The following is a 27,736-nucleotide window of genomic DNA, read 5'->3' as shown; positions in this document are numbered from 1 at the left end:
CTGAGGTGCTCAGAGAAGCCCCCATCCCCAGGGGAGGGCCACTGAGATGGAGCCCCTGGTGTGAGTCAGGCACAGGAGACCAGATCCCTCATCCCTAACCCCTTATTCACCTGCCAGGGAATTCCACAGCACTGGGGAGTCGCCGTTGCCTCCAGTTCAGCCCCATCCCTTAATCCAGTGCCTGCCAGTTCAGGGTTTTTATAAGGAGATGTTTCCTGCTTCATTCCCTGCTCTAAACCCAACCTAGGAGCAAGGAAAGTCCCATATTAGTTTCCCAAAGAGCTTCCAAACAATCACTGTGGTGGTTTCCTGCCTTTTCATGGCCCAGTATAAGTCCAGAGAGATTCCAACTTATTCCCAACAGTCTGGGTTGGAAGGGACCTTTAAAGGTCATCTGGTCTGAGTTCCATTCCACAAGGCCAGGTTGGCCTCTGCCTCTGGAGGTTCCCACTAGTCCAGGACCACCCAGGACTGCCCCAGCTCCATTGCCCCATCCCGGGATGAGTCCTTGACCCCATCCCCCTATCCTGGGATGGATCCCTGATCCCCTCACCCCAACAGAAAGTGAGAGCCAGCACAGTTCCCAATTCCAGGAGAAAATCCCCAGTCTCCACCATCTTTCCCGCTACTGTTGCCTCCATCTATGGGCAAATCCTGCATCAGCAGTCTCCTCCTTGGCCGCGCCCCCTCGCACCCCGGGGACCCCCAGGCCAGCGCCCCTGGAAGCCGATTGGAGCAGCAGGAATTCGCCGGGAATGGCCTTTGTGCGATGGGTGATGCGGGGGGGGGATAAGGGGAGCGAGCTCCGCGAAATCCACTCCGTGTTTTTCAGTGCCCGCAGCGCCCGCCGCGCCCGCAGTGCCCCGGCAGCGCCCGCCGCGCCCCGGCTCACACAAAACCCGGCCTGGATCCCGCCGGAGCGCGGCACACGGAGCCTGCGGGGGCCGACAGGGATCCCGCGCGCGGCCCCACGCGTGTGCGCGGGGACCCGGGGCGGGCTCGGCCTCCTCAGGGAATTCCATCGTGAGAACACGGGTGGGCGGCCCTGTGTGCCACCCCTGTGCCGGCCCGCCTGCCCCGTGCCACTCGTGTCCCCCTCCCCACGCGGGTGAGACGCGTGAATCCCGGGGGACCGCGACCCCGCAGCCGCGTTACCGGCGCCGTCAGTGCGGGCTCGCGGGGGCGTCACCGCGGGCGGTGTCACCATCCCACGCGTGTCCCCCTCTCTCCGTGCGCATCCCAGACCCCCCCCCCCCCGCCCCCCCGCCACTCCGCTCCCTCCTCCCTTCCCGGCGGCTGCAGTTTCCAATCCCGCCAGCAGCGAGCAGCAAGTGGATGCAGGATCGCGCCGCACACGCACCCGCACACACCCGCACACGCACCCGCACACGCACCCGCACACGCGCGCACCCCGCAGCAGCGGGCGGCCAGCACGGGCTCCGCGGGGCTCCCGGCCCCCCGCCGCCGCATGCGGGCCCCCGCCGCCCCGCCGCCGCCCCCCGCCCCGCCGCCCCCTCCCGCCGCCGCCTCCGCCGCCGTCTGATGAGCCGCGGCCCCGCTGCACCGGGCAGCCGCCGCCCCGCCGCCCCGCCGCGCCCCGCCGCCGCCCGCCACCATGTACCTGCACCCGGAGGCTGCCAGCGCAGGTGAGCCCCGGGCCGCCGGGGAGGGGGGGACGGAGACACGCAGGACGCGGGGACACACACCGGGGGTGGCCGACCGCTCGCCGCCCCCCCGGGGATTCGCCGTGGCCGCTGCCCGCTTCCCCCCGCGCCTCCCCGGGAGTTACGGTAGTTTGGGGAGAAAGTCACCGCCGCCGCTGTCACCGCGCTGCGGAGCTGCCGGAGCCACCGACACCTCCCGCCCGGCGACACCCCAACCCCCGCGGGCAGCATCCTGCTCCCCAGCCCCCCAAAAAACACGGGGCGAGCCCCAAACGCCGTTTGGGTGCCGGCGCCCAGACAAGCACCCGGTACATCCCCCCTCTCCTCGCCCTGCAGAGCTGCTGGAGCCCCGGATCCCCCCCGGGACACCCCGAGCCCCAGGGGCAGCATCTCGCTCCCCAGACCCCCAGCAAAACCCCAGACCCCCGGGAGAGCCCCAAATCCCGGCATCCAGACCAGCATCCAGCGGTCAGCACATCCCTGCTCCTCACCTCCCGCCCCCTCCGTCCTTCTGGGGGTCCCCGTGCCCCGTCCTGCTGCACCTCCGGAATGACACCGGGACACGCGGGGGTGGGCGGCTGGGGAAGGGGCTTTCTCCGGCGCGGATTTGCTGAGCTCATGCTCGGAAGGCAGCAGTCGGCCCCGCACCAGGGAATCTGGGACGCTGGCGGGGACGTTTTGGGGGTGCCCGAGCCGGTGCGGAGACACAGGGATGCTGCCGGAGCGATGCGGATCGGCGGGGCCTGGCAGCTGTCCCCGGCCGTGTCCCGGGGCCCGGGGAGCGGGCAGAAGGACGGCGTGTCCTGCGGTGGCGTGGGGACGTGCCGGCGGGGACGCGGGGACAGCGGGCGCCGCCGGGGAGAGCTGCAGGTGCCAGGCCTGCGGGATCCGGCAGAATGGGGCGCGCCGGGCACCGCCACGCGCTGTCACCCACGGCAGGTGACGGCGTCACCGCTGCCCGGGAGTTGGCAGCTCCGGCCGAGCCGCCTTCGAGGGGAACTTTGCGCCTGGCCGCGGGCTGAGCGCTCCCGCCGGCAGCGGCTCCATCCCGTGCCACCGCGACCCCGCAGCGGTGCCCGGAGCGCTGCTTGGCCCAAGGTCACCCGGCGGGTGGGTGGCCGAGGGGGGACGCCAGTCTGTCCCTGCCAGCGGCAGTGTGGCAGGGCTGCCTTTCCCTGCCGGTGCCCGAGATTCGTTCCTGCCTTGTTCCCCCTCCAAACTTTGCACCTGCCCCCAATTTGTCCCCCTTGTCCCTGCCAGATGTCCCCGCCGGCGGCCGATGGGCCACCGACGGCTGCTTGTGCCGTGTCCGGCTCTGCCTGGCAGGCTGGAAGCTCCCAGGGCAGAGCTCGAGCTGCCGGATTTGGGGGGACAGACCCCCTGTCCCCGCTTCCCAAACCCCGTGCTCCTCGGCTGCTGGGGCTCCCGTCATGTGGGAGTTTTCCCACGTCACTGGCGGCGGCTGTGCCGTGGCGCCTGGAGCCGTGGGGTGCTGGGGGTGCACACACCTGTGCAAGCACCCTGGCACTGCCTGCTTCCCTGGATGTTCCCACCTTTCCCGGATTTTCCAGCCGTGGTGCTGATGGGGTGCCGGGTCTGTCCCCCACCCCGATGGAGGCTGAGGGGGTGCTGACATCTCACACCCCCGCAGGATTTGGGAAGAGCCAGCCAAGCCACATCCCGGAGTGAAGCAGTGCCTGTTGTCCCCCCAAAACCCTGCCCGAGGTGGCACCAGCCTCGTCCTCCTCGTCCCCTGCTCCGTGTCACCGTGTGGGGACAGTGGATGCGGCCCCCAGCGCTGGCTGCGTTTCATGGGGGAAGAAGATGCCGGGAAATTCGGGAAACTTTGCTGCCCAGGGAAAGAGGGATCTGGGGGTAACGTGGAGCCCAGAGGTGCTGCTGGGGCATTCCGGTTCTGGGGTTGGAGACACTCGAGGGAATCTGGTCCTAGCTGGCAAGGGGTGTTGGGATCAAGCTGAGGTGCTTCCCAAAACGGCTCCCGCCAGCTGGAGGCTTTTTTGGGGAGCCGCAGGGGGCTGTGCTGCTGCGGGACCACCAAACGATGTGTCAGGAGAGCCGCGTCCAAGCGCGAAGCAGAGCTTGGGGCTGCCCGCAAAGGTGCCCTCTGTGCCACAGGGACAACGTCCCCCTCGCTTTGGGAACACCGGACAGCTCCCTTCCCCTTGCCAGACTTCCCCCCACCCCTGTCCCCGCTGCTGGCACCGGCTGTCCCCTCTGGGGTGACATTCGCATCCCCGAAGCTCCATCTCAGCGCAGCGAGCAGGTGCCGGGGGCCCTGCTCCCCACGTCCCCATCTTTCCCGGCTGGAAGCGTTCCGAGCAGAGCCTCGCGGCGGCTGGAGGTGGTGAATCAATAACCAGGCAGCAGCTGCCTGTTTTCCCCCCGCACCGCCTCGGAGCGGGCGATGGAGCCCCTGGTGCTGGCGCGGCCGTGGGAACAGCTCCCCCCGGGGCTTGCGAGAAAAGCCGGCCTTCCAAAGGAGCCGGTACACGGCGAGGAGCGAGGCGGGGGCCGGCGGAGGGGCTGGAGCGGGATGAGGGAGCAGGCAGACAAAGAGCGCAGGGATGGCAGCGCACGGGCCTCGCCGGGAGCCGGGCACCTGCTGCAGCCTCGCGTCCCGCGCGGCGCCGCCGCGGGGCAGGACCCCCACACCCACCCGGGACCCCCATCCTGCGCCGCTCTGGGGTCCCCCTCCCAGCCGGCCCCTCTGCTCCAGCCCGAGGGATGCTCCTGCCGGCCTCTCCGAGCATCCCCCGGGGCCTCACCCCGGTCCTTTGTCCCCCACGGTGACTCCATCCCATTTCCCCGTGGCTGTGGGGGGTTCACGCGGATGCCGAGCCCCCCGCGGTGGGGGTTCCTTGCTCCCAGCAATCGCCACCAATTCCTACCCTTTCAGCCTCCCCACGCCCGCACTGACGTGTCCCAGGACCGCCTTGAGCACGGCTGGGGCACAGCAAGGGCAAGGATTGGGGGGCTCCCTCCCGGGCGGGGGGTCTGGCAGAGAGGTCTTGCTGATCCCCCCTGACTCCGAGGAGCAGGAGAGGAGCTGGAGGCGGCTTTTCCAGCGCCTGATCTCGCGGCTTTTCCGCCTGCCGAGGAAGGAGGGGGGGGAGCGGGGAATGAAGACAGATGCAGATAATATCGCTGCCACCCCCCGGCCCCCGGGGGCTCAGCTACAATATCCATTATGGATGGATCCGGCAAGGGAACGGCTCCCGGAGAGCCGCCGGAGCGCGGGCACGATGGGCAGAGCCCCAGTGTCGAGCAGGGGGACGGACCCCCCTGGTTGTGCCTGGCAGGGGGCCTGGGGGACCTGTGTGGGGCCAGGCTGGGCGTGGGGGGCGGCGGGCTGGGATGGGCCAAGAGGAGCATCCCCCATCCCTGTGGGTGCCGGCGTGGCTGTGGCACGGGAGGCTCCGCGCCCGCCTGCCAGCCCCGGGTGCCCCCCCAGCGCCCCGTCCCCTCCTGGCGTCCCCGGGCCTGGCTGCGGGAGGGAGAGGGTCACCTTGGGGGGAGTTAATGAGGTTTGAAGGGAAGCGGTCGCGCCGGCAGGGACGGAGCCGGCGCGGCGGCGGAGGGACAGCGCAGCGCAGCAGCCCCGCTCCCGGCCCTCCGAGGGGGCACAGCCTGCGGATGCACTCCGGGGGGCCCCGGCTGTCCAGGGAAGGCGGGGTGATCTGTTCTTCCCCTGCGGGACACCGGGGGCTGCGGGGGGGCGGTGGGTCCTGTCCCTGCTCCACCATGGATGACCATCCGTGCTGCCCCATGGATGACCCTGCCTCTGTGACCCTGGAGGATGCAACCCCGGCATCAGGCTCCCCTGGAGGATTTCCACCATCCCCACCTCCCCCCGGGCACCTTCCCGTATCTGAGTCCCCAGTCCTCCCTCTGGGGCCTTCCTCGGCCCTTCATTCCCCTCCTCTGCCTCCTCCCTCCGAGCTGCCTTTCTCCATCTTTCCATGTGTTCCCCTCCAAACCTCCTCTTCCTCGCCCAGCACCACCAACCCCCGGATCTGAGGGCTGTGGCCGACCCTGAGCATCCCCCATCCTTGAACTCCCTGCGGGAATCCTGTCCCCACGGTGGCCTTGCTGTCACCCACGTGGAGCCCGGGTGACGTGAGTGGGGGGCGCTGCCCGGGGGGAATCGGGGAGCTGGGGAAGCCAGCGCGGGGCTCGTGGAGCTGGGATGGGCTGCGAGGAGCCTGCCCGCCCTTGTTCCCGGGGAGCCGCTGGCTCTGTGCCTTCCCTCTCTCCTGCTGTCACCCGAAGGGCTCGGGAATGATGGAGAGCCCCGGGGCGAGAGGCTAAGTGGCGACGGCGCGAGAGCTGGCAGTGCCACTCGGGATGAGAGCCCAGCCCGCTCCTCCGTGCCCGCTGCCAGCGCCAGGAGAGGATTCTGCGCCAAGGGAAGGGGGGCTGGGGTGACTCCAGGGTGGGGAGCGATGCCCAAGGGCTCATTTTGGAGCAGGGATGACGTGGAGCACCAGCCTGGCCGGGGGATGAGCAGCATCCTCTTGGGAGCAGGGGTGGGAATGGCGATGGCGATGGCGATGGCAATGGGGATGGCGATGGGGATGGGGATGGATGCAAACCACGGGAGCAGAGGGGGTGCCGGAGTTCTGGGTGCTCCTCGGGAAGAGAGACAGGGTGGGGACCACGAGGCAGAGAAACCACACGGCTCTCCGGAAATCCTCGGCCAAAAATAGCCCAGCACCAGGGAAGGAGCGCCTTCCCTTGCCAAATTCTCCCTCCATCCCCAGCTCCCACTTGCCGTGGCCACAGAGCAGGGACAGGTGGCATCAGGGCTGGAGGGGACACAGGAGGGACTCATCCATACATGGCAGCTGGCAGGGATAAGGGATGTCTGGGAGCATCTGGCTGGAGCCGTGCAGTGTTTTGGGATGGTGTTCACCTGCCCCAGCCCCCCGTGGTGGGGCTGGTGTTGGTAGGTTCTGCCGCCCGAAGCCCCCCAGGACTGGCAGCTCGGCGTGGGGGAGGCAAAGCCAGCTGGATTGACAGCTCCGGGGGATGGACAGATGGCTGGATGGAGAGGCAGATGTGTACGAGGGATGGATGGACGGATGGATGGATGGATGGATGGAGAGATTGATGGATGTGTTGGAGAGGGGGATGCACAGATAGACAGACAGATGGGGAGCAGACGCGCGTTCTTGCCCAGAGCACGCCTGGGGTGCTGAGCTGTGGCACCACTCCTCTCCCCCAGGGCTCATCCCAGGATCCTGGTGGGCAGCGGGACGGCCGAGGGGCTTCCAGTGATCCCTCACATCTACAGAGCCCTTGGGAGCAAGTGGGCAGGTGGCACCGCCGGGCCCAGCTGGCCCAGCCCCTCCAGCTCTTCCACGTCACACGCCAAGCCTGGCTCGAAGCATTCCCAAAATGCCCACTGGGTTGTTACCAGGGATGGCAGCAAAGCCATCCCCCCTCCCTGCCCATCCCTTCTCCCTCTCCTTGTGCCAAGGGCTTGGATTCCACGCTCCTGCTGTGCCCGCCGGGGTCCCAGCCGGCTCCCCCCCGGCCCCGCGCCTGGGATCCTGCACAGGAGCAAAAGCTGCAAATTCACAGCTTTTCAGCTGCATCCTAAAAATAAGAGGTTTGGGAAATATCAAGCAAATGAGTGGGAGGATGAGAAGAGGAGGAATTAATGGCCTGGCGCCAGGCAGGCAGCATCTGGGAAGCCCCGGCGTGACAAGGCGGCCACCTCGCTCGGTGCCGCGTGGCCCTCCACCCCGGCAGCACGAGGGGCCGCTCCGACACCACATTCCCGTCCCACAGCTCCTCCCCGGCACCACCATCCCCATCCAGCCTCGGCATGTCACATCCCGCTCCGGCTCCGCAGCTCACCGCACGGTGGAATGTTGGGAGGGGAGGGGGGTGGTGCGGAGGGACGCGCTGCTCGCCTGGCACCTTCTCCCGCTGCCCTTTTCCCGGGAATGCGCGTGTTTCCGCTGCCGGTGTGGCGGCTTGGCACATGGAGCCGTTTCTCCGTGTGGAGCTGTGGATGTCGGCTTTGATCACCACTTTCAGGGAGCTCAGCGGGAGTTTGGCCTGGGGGGGAGGGGGGTCCCCACAGCTTTGATTTTCCCCCCCAGGGTGCTTGGCGTCCATGAATCTTGCCGCTGGAACAGGGTGAGTGGGAAGATGCTCCAGGAGATGGGGCTGCAAGACTGAGCAGCTGCCAGGGAGACGCAGTGTCCACAAAAGCTGGGAATTTTGGGGTCTGGATCCAAAAATATGGCCCTGAGAGCCTGGACAGGGCCATCCTCACTGGGACACCTGCAGAGAGGTCAGCTCCAGCTGTGCTGCCACAGGTGTGAGGTTTGTTCCAAAGCCTTTGCTCATCCAAAGCCTCTGGTACTCCATGAAGATTCCAGTCTCTCCATCCTGTGCAGGAGCTTCTGTTTGGGAGAGCTGGAACCAGCCCTGGATGCCCCTTGCAGGGGCTTTGCCTTCCCAGCATTGCTCCAGGGCTGGAGGTGATGGGTCTGAATCCTGGGATTGGCACAGGGAAACAAGGAACTGGAGGGAAATGGGTGGAGCTGCCCGTGAGCCTGATGGTCTCACTGTGCCGGGCTCAAGCGATGCCTGTCCTGGAGCTGAGTGAGCACAGGGCCACCAGCACCACAGAGCCACCAAGGTGCACAGGGTCACCAAGATGCCAGGGCCACCAAGACACACAGGGACACCTGGATGTGCAAGCTCGCTGGGATGCCCAAGGCCCCCAAGATGCACAGGATCACTGGGATGCCCAGGGATGCTGGGATGTGCGGGATCACTGGAATGCCCAAGGCCATCGTGATGCACAGGACCACCAGGATGCCCAGGCACACCAGGACGCTCAGGGACACTTCTGGGTGTCCCTGGAATGGGCTGTGCCACAGCTCCCACATCCACCATTCCTGAGCAGCGTGTGGGATCCATCGGCATTGGCAGCTCTTCCCAGCTTCGGGCGCATCTTGCCGGATCTCCGGCTCACGCACCGCTGGAGAGGACTAATCCCTCTTGGATTTCCGCACCTCTCCTTGTGCCGGGGTCGGGTGTGAAGTGTTTCCTCACATCCACAAAGGCCAAAGATCGCTCGTTCTCCGGAGTCAGCTAATCCCGAGCCTGCAGGAGTGGCGGATAAAGAAGGATAACACGCGACCGCATCCCTGCCTCCCAAACCTTCCCATCTCCCTCTCCAAAGTGGGCACTGTGAAGGGTGCACGGGGTTCTCTGCTTGACCTAAATATGCCATGAAGACCCTTTCCCTGAATCCAGAACTCTCTCCACTGGCACAGGGACCCTCTCCCCTGACATGAGGACCCTCTGCCTGCATCCAGAGCCCTCTCCCCCTGGAACAGGGACCCTCTTCCCTGGCTCACGCAGCACTGCACAAATCCCACGCTGGAGAGCTGCGGCGCTAAGGAGGCAGGTAATCCCCTCATCAATAACGGCCTGGAAAAGTGGAATTATATCCCGTCAAGTGGCATTGAATCCTGATGAAAGAGCCGCAGGGATGTTCCACCCCCTTCCCAGCCTCCGCAGCATCCCCTGCTCTGCCAGCACGTGGGACGGGATTGGGACCTCGATCCCTCCGAGGGGGGACGTGTGGCCTCCGCCTCGTGGCCCCCCCTCACTGCGCCCTCAGGATGAGGCAGGACCAGCGAAAGACTGCTGGGATTTGGGCCATGGCCGCAGGGACCCCATGGCCGTGGACCCTCAAGTCCCACCCAGCCGTCTCCGTGCTCCCGCCTGGATCCGCGCTGGCAGCCGCAGAGATTTATGGAAAGCGGCGGGGAAGGAGGGCCAGCGGCGGCGTAAACAAGCGTCGTGTTTTCGCCTTGTCACCCGCTCCCAGGGCTGTGTCCCGGTGCCACGCAGCTCCCCGCGTCCCCCCTGGATCCACCCGCCCCGGGGCATCCCGTGCCGCGCATCCCAACCGGCACAGGGACCCCCACACCGCGCCCCGGGGTTGGGGACGCGCCGGGAACTCCGAGCGGCTCCGAGTCTTTAATTAATCGAGCGCTAATTGCCTGGAAAACGAGTCATTTAAGTCATGCTGAGGGCGGCGCAGCCTGGGGGCCGGAATCGCTCCCCTCGCCCTGGGGACACGGCGTGACCCCAGCGGGAAGGGCCGGACGCACCCCGTACGCAGGGACACCCCCTGGAGCCCCCCAGGCAGGATCCCGCTGGTGAATCCATCAGGATCATGGGCTGACGCTGGGTTTGGGGGTGCGGTGGCACCTTGGCACGGGGAATTTGGCCCCGGGAACCGGCGCTCACTGATGTCCCTCTCCGGACACTGCCACGGCCGTGGTGGCCTCCGCAGTGCCCACCCCTTCCCTCGCCCTCTCCTTTGATTCCCTCTCTCCAGACTAATTTGAGGATGAGTTTGACCCCGCAAGGACCGAAGAGGATCTGTTGAAGCTCCGGGCTAAGGCAGAGCGGTCACGGTGTTCCCAAGCTGGAGCAGGGAGCGCCAAGCGGCGGGGCAAGGAGAGCTCATCCCAATTCCCAGCCCGCCCAGTAAGCCCCGGTGCCGCTTGAACTGGTCGGGGTCCCACCCGAGGAGGGGCGCCCGGCGCTCTCCGGCCGTGCCGGCTGCTTCCCATTCCCCCGGCAGCTTATCCAGCCGGGGTTTATAAATGTTGGAAATTAAGGGCTGGTCCCAAATTCCCTCCTAGGCAACAGTTGCTATGTGAGTTTTATACACAGGCTCCTCGTGATCCGGGAGCGATGGAGGAGCTGCCTTTGGATGGAGAGAGCGCGGGTGCTGCAGGGGGGACCTGTCCCCAAAACCTCCCCCACGCCATGCCACCCTCATCTACTCCTCAGGGGATCTTTATAAATCTCCCCTGGATGGTCACCATGCCCTTTCCTCGTCTGATTCCAGAGGGGATGTGGGAGCTCTGGTTGCCTCGGCACGTGCTGGGGGCGATTCCAAAGCCCCGATCCCCCCTCCCGGTCCACTCTGACTCACCCCGGCCTCGGAGCCGCCGGGAATTTTCGTTACAATAACAAGGTCTGCGGGTGAATTAATTATTAACATTTATTGTTTAATATTTATACTGCAGCACCGCTCCCGGCGCTGCTCCGGCCTCGCCGCCTCCCACCACCAGCTGGGGCTCCCGCCACGGACAATCCCATCCCAGCGGGCACGGCGGGATGCGGAGCATCCAGAGGGATGCCGTGGTGGGGGCCCTGCCTGGAGACAAAGCTGAGCTGGTTTGGGGTCCCGCTGGACCCCTCCGAGCCGCTTTGGGTCCGTATTCTCATCCCACCACAGCCATTCCACAATACGGGAGCACGGACATGAGCAGAAGTGCTGGATGAGGTTGACGGGTCCTTCCCAACGCTTTTGGGGTCCCCAAGGTTGTCCCCAAGGCCAGGTGGGGGAGGAGTGGGCCTGCACTGCCATTTGGGATGAATCCGTGTGGGATTGGCCCACAAAGCAGCAGCCGTGGCCTTTGGCGGCAGTGCCGGTGGGGATTAAAGCTCCAGCCTGAGCTCCCGGGAAGTGCTCAGGCCGGATTCCCCCCAGGACACATTCTCCCGGAGCCCAGAAGCCAAGAGGGTGGCCACCGTGACAGGACACTGCAGAATGGAGCTGGAGCCTGTTGGATCACGTTCCCAATGTTTTCCCTCCCTGTACCCCGGCGCACGCCAGGAACACCCCAGAATTCAGGTCTGACCCCCGCTTTGTGCTCTGCTCCCCCCAGGGACCCCCTCCCGCGACGTCCTCCTGGTCTCAGCCATCATCACCGTCAGCCTTAGCGTCACCATCGTCCTCTGCGGGATCTGCCAGTGGTGCCAGCGGAAAATGGTGAGTGTCCGGCTTCCCTCCTGCCTTCCCGGCATCCCGGCGTGCTCCTCCTGCCGCCGGCCAGGGGGCGATTCCCTCTTCCAGGGCAGCAGCCAAGCGGAGGCAGCTCCCCGGAGCTGCCGGCTGCAGCTTTTATTTGGGCTTTTCCGGATGTGCTAATGAAATGTTTGGGCGAAACTGTTTGTGTGGCACAAAGGGAAGTTTCCAAATATATGGATATATATTGGTGACGAGCCGGAACGAGCTGGCCCTTGTCCTGCTGGGCACGCTCCTGCCTGGAAAAGCCCCGTGGGAAGGCGGCCAGCCCATCCCTGGCAGCGCCGGGTGCCGTGAGCCATTCCTGCCGCCCGCTGTGCATCCCTGCTGCCCTCCCTGATTGCCACCGGGGGCTTGGGACAGCGCTCCCTCCCACCCCGCGTCCTTCCTCCTCCTCCTCCTCCTCTCCCGGGAGCAGGACGCGCTCGGCCACGTTTCCTTCACCATCGGAATCGAATCTGGGTCAAGCGCTGCGATGGCAGCGGCGCTTCCCTCCAGGGAGATGCCCACCCCCAGCCGTGGGAAGGAGCATTCCCTTGGGAATGGGAGAGGGGGTCCGCATGGCGATGGGGCAGTGGGAGGGCCCTTCCAGGTGCCACCCAGGGGATGGGGAGAGAGAGCTGGAGGAGGAAAACGCACTGGAAAGGAGGAGGCTGGAGCTGGCAGAGGAACAAACAAGTGTGAATTGGCCGGGAAGGCGCATCCCAACCGGCCCTCGACAGCACCGGGAGCTGGAGCGGCCATGTGGGAATGACGGCCACCGCTGCCGTGCCCTCACCAGCCCCGACACGGATGAGTGCAGGGTTGGGGGATGATTCCCTCTGGGATGGCCTGTGAGCGTCCAGTGAGGTCAGGCACCCTCGTGCCTCCTGATGGGATTAGTCCATGGGCATCCAAGGAGGGCCAGGTGTTCCCCTACAGCTCCTGGCAGCATCAGCCCTTGGACATCCAAGGAGATCCAACATCCCTGTGGCTCCTGGCAGGATTAGCCAGTGTGAATCCAAGGAGGTCCAGGTGTGTTTCCCTGCAGCTCCCAGCAGCATTAGCCCTTGGGAATCCAAGGAGGTCCAACATCCCTGCAGCTTCTGGCAGGATTAGCCCTTGGGAATCCAAGGAGGTCCAGGTGTTCCCCTGCAACTCCCAGCAGGATTAGTCCACGGGCATCCAAGGAGGTTCAGGTGTTGCCCTGCAGCTCCCAACAGGATTAGCCCATGGCTGCCCAAGGACACTGTGCTGAGGGTCCAGGTGTCCCTGCAAGCCAAGGAGATGGCTCCATGTGGATATCAAGAGGATGAGAAGAAAGAGAAAGGAGAAACATTCCCATTCCATGGGCAGGCTGGGTCAGGCCTGCCTCCTGAGATCCAGGACCAGTGGGATGGAAGGGCTGGTTCTCCACCCCATCCTGCTCCAGCAGCTGTTCCCATCCCACCTCATCCACGTGGCACTGCATGGAGCATCCTCGCTCCCAATTGTTGGATAATTGGCACTAATTGGCTCCTGCCCACTCTGGCTCAGAGCAGCGCTCGGAACCTGCCGGAGTGCCCTGATTACCAGCCCCAGTTTGGAGCCAGCTCCAGCTTCATTATCCTATGGCAGCACTTCCCTGGTGCTGGGAAAGGTGAACTCAATTAATTCAGGCCCAATTAGGCTTAAAATTATCCACTCCTTCCCAGTGAGGCCATGGAATGGGATGCTGGTGGCTGTGGCCATGCTGTCCTTGGGGTGACACAGGGCATGAGCCCCCAAGGACCAAGGGATGGAGCATTTGGGAATTTTGCTGCCTGGATGGGTGAGATGGAGCCTGGAGACCATAAGGGAAAGGTCAAAATTCAGGTCAAACTCTCTAAGTGGTGGCAGCTCCCATCTTCCACCGGGATACTCCAGGGGTCCTCTGTGACCCTCTGACCTCCTCTCCTCTCCATTCCACAGGGAAAGCGTTACAAGACTTCCCTGGAGACTGTGGGAACTCCGGATTCCAGCCGAGGCCGCAGCGAAAAGAAAACCATCAAGTAGGTGCCAGGATGGGGGGGGGAGAGGAAGGACAGAGGTGGCCATCCCTTCTCCCAGTGGGAGAGGGGCTCCGGGAGACTGGGAGAGCATCCTTGATAAATCCCACTGAGCCGTGGGCATGATGGAGTCACAGGAACAGCGGTGTGGGTGTCCCCAGGGATGCTCCAGGCTTGGGTGTGTGGATTCTGAGCTCTGCCCGGCGGGGCTGGAGCGGCTCTGCATCCCACAGGCATTCCATGGAGAAAGGAAAGCCGAGCTGGGACATCCCACGGCACTGGGTAGGGAGTGAAATGGAGGCTGGAAGCTGAGGGTGTTCTCCTGGGCATCCCAGATCCAGCACTGCCCCTCCACACCCTCTGCAGGCCTCCAGGGAGGAGGGAGCTGGACCACCAGGAGGGAAAAAGCTCCTGCCTGGAATAAGCCTATGGAAAACTTCCTCCTATGTCTGGCCTGGGTGTTACTGGGGCGCAGGGACACCTGGACGGCTGCTCCCAGTCAAACAGGATGAGCTGGGAACGGAGGGGAAGGCACATCCCACCCAATGCCATGGCACAGGCAGCTTTCCCAAACTCCAGCACATTCCATACAGCCAGGATCAACCTGGAGCTGCAGGTGGGCATTGGAGACTTTTCCAGTCTCCCAGCACCAGCGGGGAGCTGCTGAGCCCCCCAGTCCCTGGCTCACAGCTCCAGTGGCTTCCCAGAGCCAGGAGATCCAGGTTCTGCTGGCAGGAGACAGGTTCAGCAGGAAGGGATCTGCAAGGGAAAGGATCCACAAGGGAAGGGATCCACAAGGGGAGGGATCCAGAAGGGTCCCCAACACGCAGCAGTGTCATGGTTAACCGAGTGCTTCCAGGACCCGGCTGAGGAGCAGGCGAGGACACACGGACACTCGTGCTGAGGGCGCACGGACACATTTGGGAATGCCGTGCAGGCACCGCGCTCGCCGACACCTCCGTCACCATCCTTCTCTCCTTCCCAGCCGGTGGAGCCGCCCGCTCCTGTCTCTCCACAGCTCTTCCCATCCTTGCATCCATCCTTCTGTCCGTGCCCGTGTGTGTGTGTGTGTGTGTTGGTGTCCGAGGGGTGGGCTCCCTGTCTCTCTCCGCAGGATCCTGGCGCTCCGGGGGCGGAGGGCTGCTTTTCCTTCTCTCTCGCAGGAATTCAGCTTCTCTCTCTTGTATTTCCCTTTTCTTTCTCCCCCGGAATCCGGCCGCTGTAGCGATCTAGACAGAGACTTTTGGAATAACAATGACAACACAGTGCAGCAGAAATGGAGCTCCTACCCTCCCAAGGAGTTTATCCTAAACATTTCTCCTTACGCTCCGTACGGTGATCCGCGCCTTTCCCTCAAGTGAGTCTCTCCTTACCGAGTTTGCTCCGTGTAGTGAGTATATGGGCAGCACCCACTCGCCTTCCTCCTCCTCTTCCTTCCCCTTTCCCTCCTCCTCCTCCTCCTCCTCCTCTTGCTCCCGGGCTCCCCGCACGCCACCCCATGGGCCGTCCCATGGAGACGAGCAACCCCTCCTTCCCGCATTCCCGGGGCCGGCCGGGATCTCCCTCCAGGACGGGGTTGCGCGTTGGGGGCACCCCCTCGGTGCGGGGACGGGTCCCCCCGGGGCTGGGCTGCCGGCGAGCGGGACCCTCCTTCCCGCCCCCTCTCCCTCCTCCGCCCTTTCTCTTGGATGTTTTGCCGAGGCCCCCGCGCACCCCGCGGCCAGGACCCCCTTTTTTTTTGCAGTGCTGATGTCTCTCTTTCTCTCTCTGTCTGTCTGTCCGTCTCTTGTCCGTCTGCCCCCTCCGGCTCTGTCGCCCTCCCCTCATTCCCTGACGGCTCCCCACGTTTTCCACGTCCATCCGTGTGTCCGTCCGGCTCCCTTCGTGTCTGTCTGGGGGGGTCCGGCGGCCGGCCCGGCCCAGTGGCTCTCTGTTATCAGGGGCCAAACTGACGGCGTCGGCCGCCGCCGGGCTGTCCGGGGACCGCGACGGCCGGCCCGGGGACAAGCAGCGGCTCGGCGAGGATGGCATGAGGAGCAGCGTGTCCGCCCACAGCGAGCCCGGAGCTGGAAAGGCGGCACGGGGCCGCTGGCACACGGTGCAGAGCCACTTGGCCGCAGGGAAGCTCAGCCTGTCCAAGTGAGTGAGCACGGCACGGTCCGGCACGGCACGGCCACAGCCGCAGCCGGCTGGGCGGGCCCGGCCGCCCGCTCCCCGCTGCGGAGGCGCTTGGATGGGGGACACCGACAGGTCCCCGGGGCCGCCAGCAGGTCCCCAGGACCACCGTGCCGAGGGAGAGGAGGCGTTTCCCGTTCTCCCAGCGGTGTTTTGGCTCAGGGGCAGCAGAGGAGGCAGCCGGGCAGGAGCAGCCCCTTTCGGTGCTGTCCCCAGTGCCGAGGGTTGCCCTGCCCGATCCCGGTGGGAAGCGGCTCAGCATTCCCAGCTCGGCTTCTCAGGGCAGGCAGCGCCACCTCGGTGGTGTCCCAAAGGCAGGAGGTGCTGTCCCATGCTCCCATCGCTCAGGGACAATCAGGGACAGGGTGTGGCATCTTCCCTCCGTGCGCTCCCTTGGCCCCCGGCACAGCCACCGGACCCGGCGCCGGCACCACCACCTGATGCCGAGAAAAGTTGGGGAAATTCCGGTCAAATTTGGGGAAAACCCGAACTCTGCCAGGCTCTGCGGGGCTCCAGGCCGGGGTGGGGGTCTCGGCGAGACCTTTCGCTGCCGGCAGCGCCGTGGCTCCGGCGGGGGATGACGGGGGTGTGCCGGCTGTGGGCTCTGTCCGGCGCTCCTGGTCTCCGGTTCTCCGCGCTGGGATGTGGCAGCCGGGGGGTCCCGGCAGCAGCGGTGGCGCTCGGGGACAGCTCGGTGACACCGCCCGTTGGGCGTGAGGCCGCTGCGCTCCAGTCGGGCACTGGGAAGCAGGAGGGAGAGGCGAGGAAAAGCGGGAGCCTTCAGCCGTTCCCCCGCTGGGAATCCGGACAGACGGATGGGATGGAGCAAGGCGGCAAGGGCAGGGTTACGGGGACCTGGCGGAGCACCCTGTTTTCCAGCATCATCCTGGCGCAGCGCCGCCGGGATTGGGGTGTCCCGGGGGTCCAGGCCGAGGTCTGGCTGTGCCGGTGCCAGGGATCCATCCGGGCACGGGCAGGGCGCGGTGCCGCCTGGCACGGCGCTGGAGGAGCTCGCGCCTCCAGCTGGCGCGGGGCCGACAGGAGCCAGATTTAGTTTCCTGTGACTGAGAGGTTGTAAATTGAACTAATTTAGGATTCGATAGGAAAACGAAAGGAGGTCGGCGGCAGTGCGGAGTGGGGGGGCGGCAGCGTCCGGGCAGTGCCTTCGGTCCCGACCGTGAGGCTCCGTCCATCCTAGCTCTCCGCTCCTCTCCACTCCCTTCCCTCCTCTCTCTCTTTCTCCCACCTTTCGCTCTTTCTTCACCTGCTTTTTTTTTTTTTTTTTTGGGTTTTTTTTGGAGCTGTCTATCCCTCCCCGCTCCTTCTCTGTCCCCGCTGCTGGCACTGCACGATGTCACAGCTTCTCCCCGCGCTCCCAGCCGGCAGCGCCGAGACGGGAACAGGGTCGGGGGCTGCTGCTCGAGGCCACTCCTCGGTGCCAGGCGGTGGTCCCGGGAGGACTTTCCTCCCCTGATCTCGTGGCCACGAGCTTCCCAGGCTGCCGTGGGCAATCCGGCGCGGCTGCATGGGCTGTGCCACGCATGTGCTGCATGGCCAGCGCCGCTTCCTTGGGGCATCCCGCTGCTCTCTCCGCTCCGCCGCCCGCACGAAGCCCGTCCGCCCCGGGCCGGGCTGCTCCACTCTCCGTGTCCCGCCAGAGCTGCGTCCGTATCCCCCCAATCCCGTGATCTCCCACCCCGGTTGGAGCCTGGCTTGGCCCTGGGGTCGCCTCGCTGGAATGTCACCGCCACGGGGGTTCGGTCCCCGTCGCGGCGCTGCGGGATTCGCCCCTTCCCGCAGCGTCCAGCGCGGAGGGGATGGGACGCCGAGCCCCCGCGGCGCCGCTGCTGGGTGCTGGGCTGGACTGGGAGGGACTGGGACGCTGGGATGGGCTGGCTGGCAGCACGTGAGAGGGCGCCAGGGGATTCGCCTCACGCAGCAGCCTCATTATCCCGCAGAGCAGGTCGGCCGGCGTGCTGGGCAGGCGCTGGCGGAGCGGCGGCCGCGGGAGCGGGTGGGCATCCGGCCCTGGCGAGCCCCCGGGAGGCAGGATGGTGGCGGCCCGAGCCCCCCGTGCCGCCGGCAGGGCCGAGCCGCGGGCGAGAGGCGGAGGATCCGGGCGCTGCCCCCGCTGGCTCCCGCCGGAGCGCTCCCTGCGCTGGGGCATCTTCTCTCTAACTCTCTTCTTTTCCTTCCTCCAATTTTGCCCCTTCACCTTCTTCTCCTTTCTCTCCTCTCCTCTACCCTTCCTCTCCCTAAGTTTCGAGGACTCCACCCTGTCCACAGCCACTACCCTTGAGTATATCCCCACCTCAGCAGGCGATCCCAAATTCCAGAGGCCCCGCACGCTCGTGCGCCAGCAAAGTCTGCAGCAGCCCCTGAGCCAGCACCAGCGCGCCAACCACAGCCAGCCCACCACCAGCCAGAGCCTGGGCCACCTCCAGGCCCACAGCGGCTCCTCCGCCGCCGCCGCCAACTCCCGGGGCTCCCGCGGCGGCCCGGCGCGCCAGGGCACCGCCGCCGGCTCCAAGCAACGGATGGCCGGGGGCAGGAGCCGCTCCAACCCCGGCAGCTGGGACCACGTGGTGGGGCAAATCCGCAACCGCGGCTTGGACATGAAGTCCTTCCTGTAAGTGTGCGCTCGCCATCACTGCCCTCTGCATTCTCCTCTCCATTCCTCCCTCCATCCCTTCCCCTCCTTTGCTCTCTCTGCACCATCACTCTCCATCACCCTCTCATGTGCTCTATCCTTCTGCTCCTTTGCTCTCTCCACCCCTCTCTCCATCACTCTCCTCCGCTCCCTTGCTCTCTCTATTCCTTCTCCATCCCCCCTGCTCTGCTCTATCCCTCTGCTCATCCCTCTCTAGAAGCCCCTCTCCATCCCTCTCTCCTCTACTCCTTCCTTCTGCTCATTCCTCTCTCCATCCCTCTCTCCTCTGCTCCTTTATTTGCCCCGGTGCAGCCGCTCATCTGTCACCTCCTTGGGGACAGGCCAGGTCCATGTCCCCCCGGCTCACGGGGGCTCGGGGAAGGGGCTCCTGCACTTCCCCAGTGTGCTTTGCCACGCCCCTGGCCACCCCTTTCCACCCCCAGGGACGGCCACCAGCGAGGTCCCCAGGGAGTGACGTTGTCCCAGGTTGTCACGGTGCGGGTGGCACAGTCTCCCGTGCCGGGGTGGCCGTGAGTTGGGTCCCGATATCATTCCCAGCCAGAGGAGCCGTGGGATCTTTAATCCGCCTTAACCCCATCTCCTCCATCGGCGCTGGGTTTCCAGCATCAAACCCCGGGGACTAATCCGAGTCCCGTGTTGTCACCGTATCTCGGCACATGACATTGTCCCTCCTCTGCAGAGCCGGGCCCCCCGGCTTCATCTTCCCTTGGATTCTCCAGCTCCTCCCTGGCCGCTGTTTGCCCCCTGGCACTCTGGAAAAAGGAATGCTGAGGTCCCAGCTTTGCTTTCTGCAGGCTGGTGGCCCTTGGAGGGGGATGCAGAACTGACCCTGCCCCTCCATGAGTTGACGCAGCACTTCCTGCACCAGGATTAGATGACACACACAAATTTGGGTGCCCATCCCACCCCCTCCCGCTCTGGTGAGAGGGTTGAACCTTCCCCCAGGCACCCTGATGCACTGCCCACAATCCCCTCTCAGCTCTACCCTCTCCCAGGTTTCTTCCAGCTCCATTTCCCAGCTTCCCAATGTGGAGCTGCGGCTCACCAGCCATCCCGAGGGTCACGTTCTCCCTGTTTACCCAGCGCCGGGGCTGGTTCCAGCCTGACTTGGCGGGGAGGGAGCAGCCGCAGAGCCCAGACGTGCCGAGTCAGCGCCGCTTCCCAGCGGAGGAGCTGCTGTCATTTCCCACCGCCTTTTCCCCATCCATCGATTTTTCTTTCGCTCTTTCACCCTGTTCACCCTCCCCGGCGCCGCGGCGTAAACGCAGTTCCAGACCCGGGCAGGACCCGGAGAGGGCGAATAGCCTGGCCATGGCACCGCCAACCCCTTCCTCCATGGAACGATGCTGGCACCTCGCTGCTGTCACGCTCTCCCTCATTCCCAGCCCCTCCAGGCATCTTTTCCCCCCTTAATCAGGATTTTGGCATCCTCCCTGCCCGGACCGGTGGAGGAGAGGGACAGCGCGGGTATCCACGCCCGGCGGGCTCCCTGGAGCCGGCTCCTTTCTCCCCACAGCCCCGTGCGCTCATTCCGGCCGCCGTCACCTCGCAGGAGCCGGCGGGGAGAACCGGGGTCCCCTCGCCGCCGGGGGTCCGCGGGACGCCGCCGGCTCCTGCCGGTTCCCTGCCTGACGCTGTGTTCTCCTCTCTCTTTCTCTCTTTCTCCCGCTGCCGGCGGGGCCGCCCGGGCAGGGAAGGCCGGATGGTGGTGCTATCCCTGGTTTTGGGACTCTCAGAGCAAGATGACTTTGCCAATATTCCCGACCTGCAACCCGCTGGGACGCAGCCGAACCAGGCGAACGCTCAGGGGGACAAGAGGTATGAGCGAGGACGAGGCCAGTCCCGCAGGAGGAGGAGACGAGGGCCTCACCCAGGGTGGAGGAGGAGGAGGAGGAGGAGGCTGGCCTCGTGGAGCGCGAAGGTTGGAGCGGCACAGGGTGGCCCAGCGGGCACCGGGACGTCTGAGCTCTCCCCGGCACCGGCACCCGCGGTTCTGCCTCTGGAGCAGCGGCACCGAGAGGACCCCCATCCCTTCCTCCTCCCTCCTCCCTCCCCTCCTGCCCCTTCCGGCCCTGGCTGCATGCGGGGAGGGGGTGCGGGGGGACACGCTCAGGGACAGGGGGGACACGGGGGTACCCCCCAAGTGATGCCGCATGGGCTGAGCCGCGTTCCATCCCGACACGCTGCTGCCACCTCCATCCCGGCGGGATGGGCAGCTCCCCTGGGGATCCGGGGACACCGCTGCGGTGGCGGGGGGTGGCAGAGCGAGCGCCACAGGCCGGGAGGATGTGGTACCCCCCGTTCTCCTCCAGCAAGGCACAGCCCCTCGCCTCCGGCTGCTCCCCGCATTCCCGGCGTGCCGCAGGCTCGGCAGCGCATCCAGCCCGGGCACCGGCGCCCGGCCGCGGCCACCGGCGCTGGCTGGCAGAGGCAGAGGGTCCGTGCGCCGCCGGGAGCGGGTGTTCATCCCCTCCGGAGAGGGGAGGAGGTGTGAAGCCGGCGGGCGCTGCCTCCCCGTGTGCTCGGCGTGCGGATGAACTGGCACCGTTCTCGCCCGCCGGCTATTTTTACCCTGCTCCGCTTGGTTTCGCTCCATCTTTTTAGCACTTCCCTCCCTGGCGTCGCGCTGCGCAGCCGGTCCCCGCCGGGAGCACCGGCAGCCCGTGCCGGCCGCCGGCTGCCCCGTGCCGTGGGGACGGGGACGTGGGACACGGCGGGTGGGTGGCTGTGCCGCAAGACCCCGCTGCCCGCTTGCCTCAGCTCCCTGCTCCGAAACCCCATCCCAGCGCATGCATGGCATTCCCCACCTCCATCCCTCCCGCTCCTCGTCCCCTGGACCCCGCAGGACGTGGCGGGATCAGCCGGCGGAGAGGCCGCGCTCCGGCAGCCTCGGCTCTCTCCCGCCCCCCGACGCTGGCGACCACCCGCTCTTCTTCCTCAAAACATCTCCTCCATCCCTGTTTCGCAGCTTCTTCCTTCCAGCCTGTGCCCGGCGGCTCCAGCCCGGCTCCTCGGCGTGTCTCCTGTCCCAGCGACTCCGTCTGTCCGTCCACCCGCCCCGCTCCTCTCTCCCATTCCCTCCCGGCAGGCCGGCGCTGGACGACGCTGCTCCTCCTTTCTTTTGCTCTCTCCCGCTCTCTTTCCCGCTATCCGTGACCTCCGCCGGCATTCCCGGCTCCACCGGCGCCTTCTCGCTCAGTGGCCCCACCACCGGCTCCTCCACCTTCATTTTCCCTGGTTTTAACCTAATTTTGCCTCCCCAGCTGTCTCGGCCTCTCTGGTCCTTTCTGGGTGCCATCCCGTGTGTGCGTGTGGGTGTCCCCATCGCCCCGCCACATCCCCTCCCCGTGTGTCTGCGTGTGCTTGGTGTGGTGGCATGTGTCCGTGGCATGTTGTGGCTTCCTGTGTGTCCCTGCACCTCTTGGTCCGTCTGGTGGTTTGTCACCGTGTCCCAGCTCGGACAGGAGCCGTGGCAGGAGGGTGGGAGCATCCCAGGCTGCCTGTCCCCTCCGCCACGTGCCTGTGTCCCGTTGTCCCCGTGCCTCGTGGCAGCGTGGCCTCGGCGCATTCCCGCCTGCCTCCATCGCTGCTCTGTCCGTCTGCCTCCCACCACTCCCGGCTGCCCACCCTGTCCGGACAGTGCCCGGGAGCCACCGTGTGTGGGGACAGCCAGGACAGCGATCCCAGGGGTGTCTCAGGCACAGGAAGTGGGGCAGGGGGCAGCGAGCCCACGTGGAGCACTCCGGTGCCCACTGGGATAAGAGGGTGTTGGTGTGTGAGGAGCAGCCAGAGCCGCGGGTGCTGTGGGGACCACGCTGTCCCTGCCATCACCGTGGGATGTGGCCAGGGGGACCTGCTGCCGTGCCCTAAAGGTGCCAGGTCACCAGCTGGCTCGGGAACGGGACCAGGATGCTGGCAGGCCGCAGCCACCGCATGTCCTTGCGGCGTCCGTCAGGCGCTGGCACAGCCCGGGCTCAGTCTCCGCTGGCAGAGGGTGCCCGGGAAGCCCCTCGCTGTCTCGCCCTCGACTCCCGGCCCCTCTCCTCCAAGGCCTCTCTTCCTGCAGGTTGCCGGCCGGTGGGAAGGCTGGGAATGCAGCACCGGCACCGGGGCAGCCGCCGCTCGATGAGTCCGACCGCAAGACGGAGCCGCACTCCTCCGTCTCCGACCTGGTCAACTCCCTGACCAGCGAGATGCTCATGGTGGGTGGATGGGGTGTGCTGGGTTTGGGGGTCTCCACGCTCGGTATCCAACCCTCCCAGCTCTTCCCTGCGCCATCCATAAGCACTCCGGCACGTCCCTGCCCGCTGTGCCAAGTCCCCGTCGGCCGAGCCGACGCGCCGCGGACGAGTCCCCCAGGCTGGCACGAGGGAGCGAGCGGTGCTGGACACGTGAGGGATGCGCTGTCAGGAGGAATTTGGCTAATTGGAGCTCCCGTTCCGCGGGACGAGTGGCGCCGAGCCAGGAGCCGTCGGAAGCGGTGGGGGCAGCAGGAAGCCGGGGAGAGGCTGATGTCCCCTGACAGCTGGCGGGGCTGGGGTCTGGGGGACGGGGGTCGGGTCCCCGCCAGTCCCCGTCCCTGCGCTCATTACCCTCCTCTTCCCCCGTCCTGCAGCTCTCCCCGGGCTCCGAGGATGATGAGGGCCACGAAGGCGTCAGCCGGGAGAACCTGGGCCGCATCCAGTTCAGCGTCGGCTACAACTTCCAGGAGTCCACCCTGACCGTGAAGATCATGAAGGCACAGGAGCTGCCGGCCAAGGACTTCAGCGGCACCAGCGACCCCTTCGTCAAGATCTACCTGCTCCCCGACAAGAAGCACAAGCTGGAGACCAAGGTCAAGAGGAAGAACCTCAACCCACACTGGAATGAGACTTTCCTCTTCGAAGGTATGGATTGGGATGGGCTGGAGGGGATCAGGGTGGGAGCAGAGCCTCGTGGGATCCTCCTGGGCTCAGCTCAGCTCAAGCCACCAGAGTGGTGGCTGGTGGTGATGTGATGGGTTGGCCAAGCCACCAAGGCCAGGCTGGATGTGCATCCCATAAAGGGGATGTAGGGGAAGGTTTGGAAGGTTCTGTGCCCCCATGGGTGGGTGCAGATATGGGAATTAATGTGGCAGCAGCTCCTTGTGCCGTGGGCTGCTCCCCATCCTCTGCCTGGTGCCAGGGTCTTGCCACCAGGACAGGAAGGGTGGAGCAGTCCTGGAACTGCTCCTCATCTCCTTCGGCTTTTCCATCTCTGTCACAGGGTTCCCCTACGAGAAGGTGGTGCAGCGGGTGCTGTACCTCCAGGTCCTGGACTACGACCGCTTCAGCCGCAATGATCCCATTGGAGAGGTGTCCATCCCGCTCAACAAGGTGGACCTGACCCAGATGCAGACCTTCTGGAAGGACCTGAAGCCCTGCAGTGATGGCAGCGTAAGGCCCTGGACCCCCCATCCCCCTGGGGAGGGGAGGTGACTCCCTGTCCCTGCAGTGTCCCAAAAGGACCACACCCCATCCCAACAGGAACATTTTCTGCTTCAACATCTGACGGAGATTTTTCTCTTCCCAAAGTTTATATTAAGTAGCCCAAAGTCTCATTTTGGGTCAAATCAAACTGTTTCAGGTAGACCTAAAATGAAAGTTTTTTTCCTTCTCCTGCCTCCAGCAAGACCAGAAAATGTCCCACTGGGGGTGGCCCCATTTCCTCCTGCCCTGATTTTCTGTGCTTTCCCAAAGCCCACCCTTGGGCTGCTCTGGAGGGGGTCCCATGCCAGCACCCTGCTCCCACAGAGGAGGTCTGGGGGGCATGGGTGTCCTCAGGGAACACGTGTGTCCCACAGGGAAGCCGCGGGGAGCTGCTGCTGTCGCTGTGCTACAATCCCTCGGCCAATTCCATCGTGGTGAACATCATCAAGGCACGGAACCTCAAAGCCATGGACATCGGGGGCACCTCAGGTACGGCATTGGCTGGCCCTGATCCCGGGCGGAATTCCCTGGCTCCCATCTGGGGCTGAGAGCAGCTCCTCTCCCGCCAGATCCCTACGTGAAGGTGTGGCTGATGTACAAAGACAAGCGGGTGGAGAAGAAGAAGACGGTGGTGATGAAGAGGTGCCTGAACCCCGTCTTCAACGAGTCCTTCGCCTTCGACATCCCCACGGAGCGGCTGCGCGAGACCACCATCGTCATCACCGTCATGGACAAGGACAGGCTGAGCCGCAATGATGTCATCGGCAAGGTGGGTGACACACCTGAGGGACACCCGGCTGGGAACTGGGGACAGCCAGGCCCAGGGCTGTGTGGTGCGGACCCCTTGCGCTGGGTGTCACGGCCATAGAGGGCCAGAGCCCTCCCAGAAAGGCAGGGCTGGAAGGATGGAGCGTGGGGAGCCACACTGGGATGGATCCCAGCCCCTGGGATTACTCCCGCAGAATTATCCATGAAATCACCCAGCTCATCGTTAGCACAACGATGACAAATCAGCGCCATAATCTCCGCCCATGATCCCCAAACGCCGCGCTGGGGTCAGGAGAGCACAGCAATTGGGATAAATCCATTAAATAAATCCCCGGATCATTGCCGCAGGCTGCCGGGCAGGGGCGGAGGTGGCGGCGTCCCCAGTGTGGGCACATCCAAGAGCTCGATTCCAGGGATGGACAGACAGTGACCATGATATCCCACTCTCCGTTAAAGCCCCGCCCGTGGCCTGAGGCTCGCTAATCACTTTTGATCGCATAATTAGCAGCGAGCTCTGCTCCATCCCGGCTCTCCGGCGATGATCCGCGGAGCCGGAGCGGTGGCACCGGCTCCCCGAGGTGGCAGCAGCAGCAGCGAGAGCTGGCACACGCGCTTTTCCGCGGCGCCATATGGAAAATCGAGGGATAAAAATAGCCCGGATCCGTGCCGAGCCCGGAAAAGCGGGGCTGGAGCAGTTTGGGGGTGAAGGCGTCAGCGCCGGGCAGCGGGATGGGGATGGGGAGGTGGGGATGGGGAGGCCGTGGCGGCTCCAGCGATGCGTTTCCCGCAGATTTACCTGTCCTGGAAGAGCGGTCCCGGCGAGGTGAAGCACTGGAAGGACATGATCGCCCGCCCGCGGCAGGCGGTGGCACAGTGGCACCAGCTGAAGGCCTGAGCGCTCCCGGACCGCGGGCTCGGGGTCCCCTTTCCCAGCTCCCAACCCCTTCCCGTGGCGCTCCCGGCCAGGGACCGGCGGGACAGCGGCCTGGCTCGCGGGAACCCTGCGGCAGGACGGGGACGGAGCCCCCCGAGCCCCCGGGGTCCCCTCTCCCTGGGGTGCGGAGCCGCCCCCAGCCCCGGCCGAGGAGGTGCCAGAAGCGATGTCCCCCCATCCCTATTCCCACCACCGGGCAGGACTTCTGCGAGTGCTTCCAGCCCCGCTCCCGCAGCCCCTTGGCCCCTCCCCGGCCTCGCCCCCCCTCATTTCAGGAGGTCAGGCTGCGGGTGCGAGAGGGACCCTCCTCCCTCCCCTTTCAGCTCCATAAAACCTCTCGGAGCCGCCAGCGGAGCCACGGAGCCCCCCTGTCCCGCCTCCTCCCCCAGCGCCCCCCTCGAGTCTCCCGGGGCGGGCGGGGGACACCGTGGGGAGGGGACAGCCCCTTTTCCTGGGATCGGAAGCCATGACACAGTTCCTTATCCAAAGCGGGCTCCTTCGTGCACTGCCTTCAGCCGGGTTCAATGCTTTACCTCCGTCTGGGGTTTCGGCGGGAGCGGGGGTCCCAAAGCCGCCCCGGGGACCCCGGCCCTGCCCTCCCCACCCCAGCTCGGGCTGGAAAGGGCCCCTCGGGGGAATGCGGAGCTCCGCAGGGTCCCCTTCCAGCCGGGCTGACCCGGGCGCCGGGGCTGCTCCGGGAGCCCCGTGCCCACCCCTGGGGATAAAGGGTGGAGCGAGAGCTCTTGTCCCCATCGAGGACAGGTGACATTCCCTGGGCTGGTGGCATTCCTTGAGACAGCCAGCCTGGCAGGATCAGTGCCAGCAGCAGCATCCCCACGGAGCCCCGGGATGCACATGCCAGACCCCTTCCCACTCCCCGGGACCCCCAAAAACAGGGACAGACCCACCTGGGAGCCCCACAGGGGTGACAAGGGGGTCGGTGGTGGCTCTCTGTGGCAGACGCCGGATCATCCTCAGTCTTCCTGCTCCCCCCGTGGCAACCTTGGCTCCCAGCAGCTCCCACAGCCCCAGTTTAGACGATTTTGGACAATCTGGAGAGAAGTCATAATACTGCTATTACAGTAATAACAACGCTTTTAGGGACATTTGTATTTTTGTCATATTCTCTCTTTTTTTTACATAAAAGAAGAGACTTACATGCCTGGGGAAGAAGTGGCAGAGCCAGGGCTGTGCCAAGCTGGGTGCCCCCCACAGCCCCTCGGGCACCCCGCTTTTCCAGGCTGGATTCCTCGTCCGCGGTCGGGCTCCCCGGGGGTTTGTGTGTTCATTTTTAACTCTAGAGCTCGTAGCCGTGATCTTGTTCAGGTTCTCTCTTCTTCATGTGACGGTAACATCCAACTGGTGTGTAAAATAAAGAAAAACAGGACAAAAAAAAAATTAAAAAAGAAAAAAAAAAGAAAAAAAAAAAAAAAGATGAAAAATCCAATAAAGAGCCCGGCCCAGCTGAGGAGCGGCTGGAGCAGGGGGTGCCCGGCTGGTGATGCCAGGGATGGGGCACACAGGTCGAGGCGTCTCCTTTGAAGAATCCTATTTTTGGGGAGTGGGGCCCCTCGTTTTCTGGAGGCAGCCCCTGCTCTCAGTAATAAAGGACAGTCAGTAACTGCCAGCATGAGTCATCTGTGGGATCGGGGGAATGCAGGGGGTGGATCCTGGGGTGGGAATGGGGGCACCACACATGGGTGAGCACCACAGTTGAGTTGGGTGGGCATCCCCCCGCCACTGAGCATCCCCCTCACAGCTCCAAGCATCCCCCCTCAGCGTTATCCCTCCCAACCCTGAGCATTCCCACAGTATTATCCCATCCACCACTGAGTATCCCCCCCAAAACTCTGGGATCCTGCTGGGATTGGGATCCCCACGGGGGCTTCAGAAACAACAGTGACCCCTGCAGCCTGCTTGGAGCCAAGTGAGCTCCCATCCCATCCAGGTCTGGGCTGAGTTCCTTGGCACAGGATAGGGTCTGGAATGTGGCTCCTAAAGGAAGGAAGAGGCAGGGAACCATATCCTGTGTCCTGGTGCCATGGAAAAGGCACTGGTGGTTGTTAAATAATTCACAGAATGCTGGTCTTGAATAAATAAATGAAACTCCAGACACAGGGATGGCAGGAGGGCCATCCGTGTCCTCCCTGCCCAGGATAAGATCCCTCTGGATCCACCCTTCAGGCCCCGG

At 65.1% G+C, this 27,736-nt stretch overlaps 1 protein-coding gene across 6 annotated transcripts; it reads left to right on the top strand.

Annotated features, from left to right (window-relative positions):
- Positions 1-1,491: 1,491 nt before the first annotated feature.
- Positions 1,492-27,172, top strand: SYT7 (synaptotagmin 7). 6 transcript variants are annotated; one of them, XM_030273592.4, is made up of 13 exons: positions 1,492-1,646; positions 11,405-11,508; positions 13,474-13,553; positions 14,776-14,907; positions 15,474-15,689; positions 17,986-18,354; positions 20,089-20,214; positions 22,463-22,598; positions 23,012-23,282; positions 23,641-23,810; positions 24,218-24,332; positions 24,413-24,612; positions 25,402-27,172. In XM_030273592.4, exons 1-13 carry the CDS (start codon positions 1,616-1,618, stop codon positions 25,504-25,506), a joined length of 2,055 nt encoding a protein of 684 aa, XP_030129452.4. In that variant the 5' UTR covers positions 1,492-1,615; the 3' UTR covers positions 25,507-27,172. The 6 variants fall into 6 exon arrangements, with proteins under 6 accessions (XP_030129452.4, XP_030129453.4, XP_030129455.4 ...); XM_030273593.4 differs by lacking the exon at positions 20,089-20,214; XM_030273595.4 differs by lacking the exons at positions 17,986-18,354; positions 20,089-20,214.
- Positions 27,173-27,736: the final 564 nt, after the last annotated feature.

Source organism: Taeniopygia guttata, chromosome 5 (assembly GCF_048771995.1).
Source record: "Taeniopygia guttata chromosome 5, bTaeGut7.mat, whole genome shotgun sequence".
In the NCBI taxonomy this organism is placed as follows: domain Eukaryota; kingdom Metazoa; phylum Chordata; class Aves; order Passeriformes; family Estrildidae; genus Taeniopygia; species Taeniopygia guttata.
This window is presented reverse-complemented; position numbering and strand designations above follow the sequence as displayed.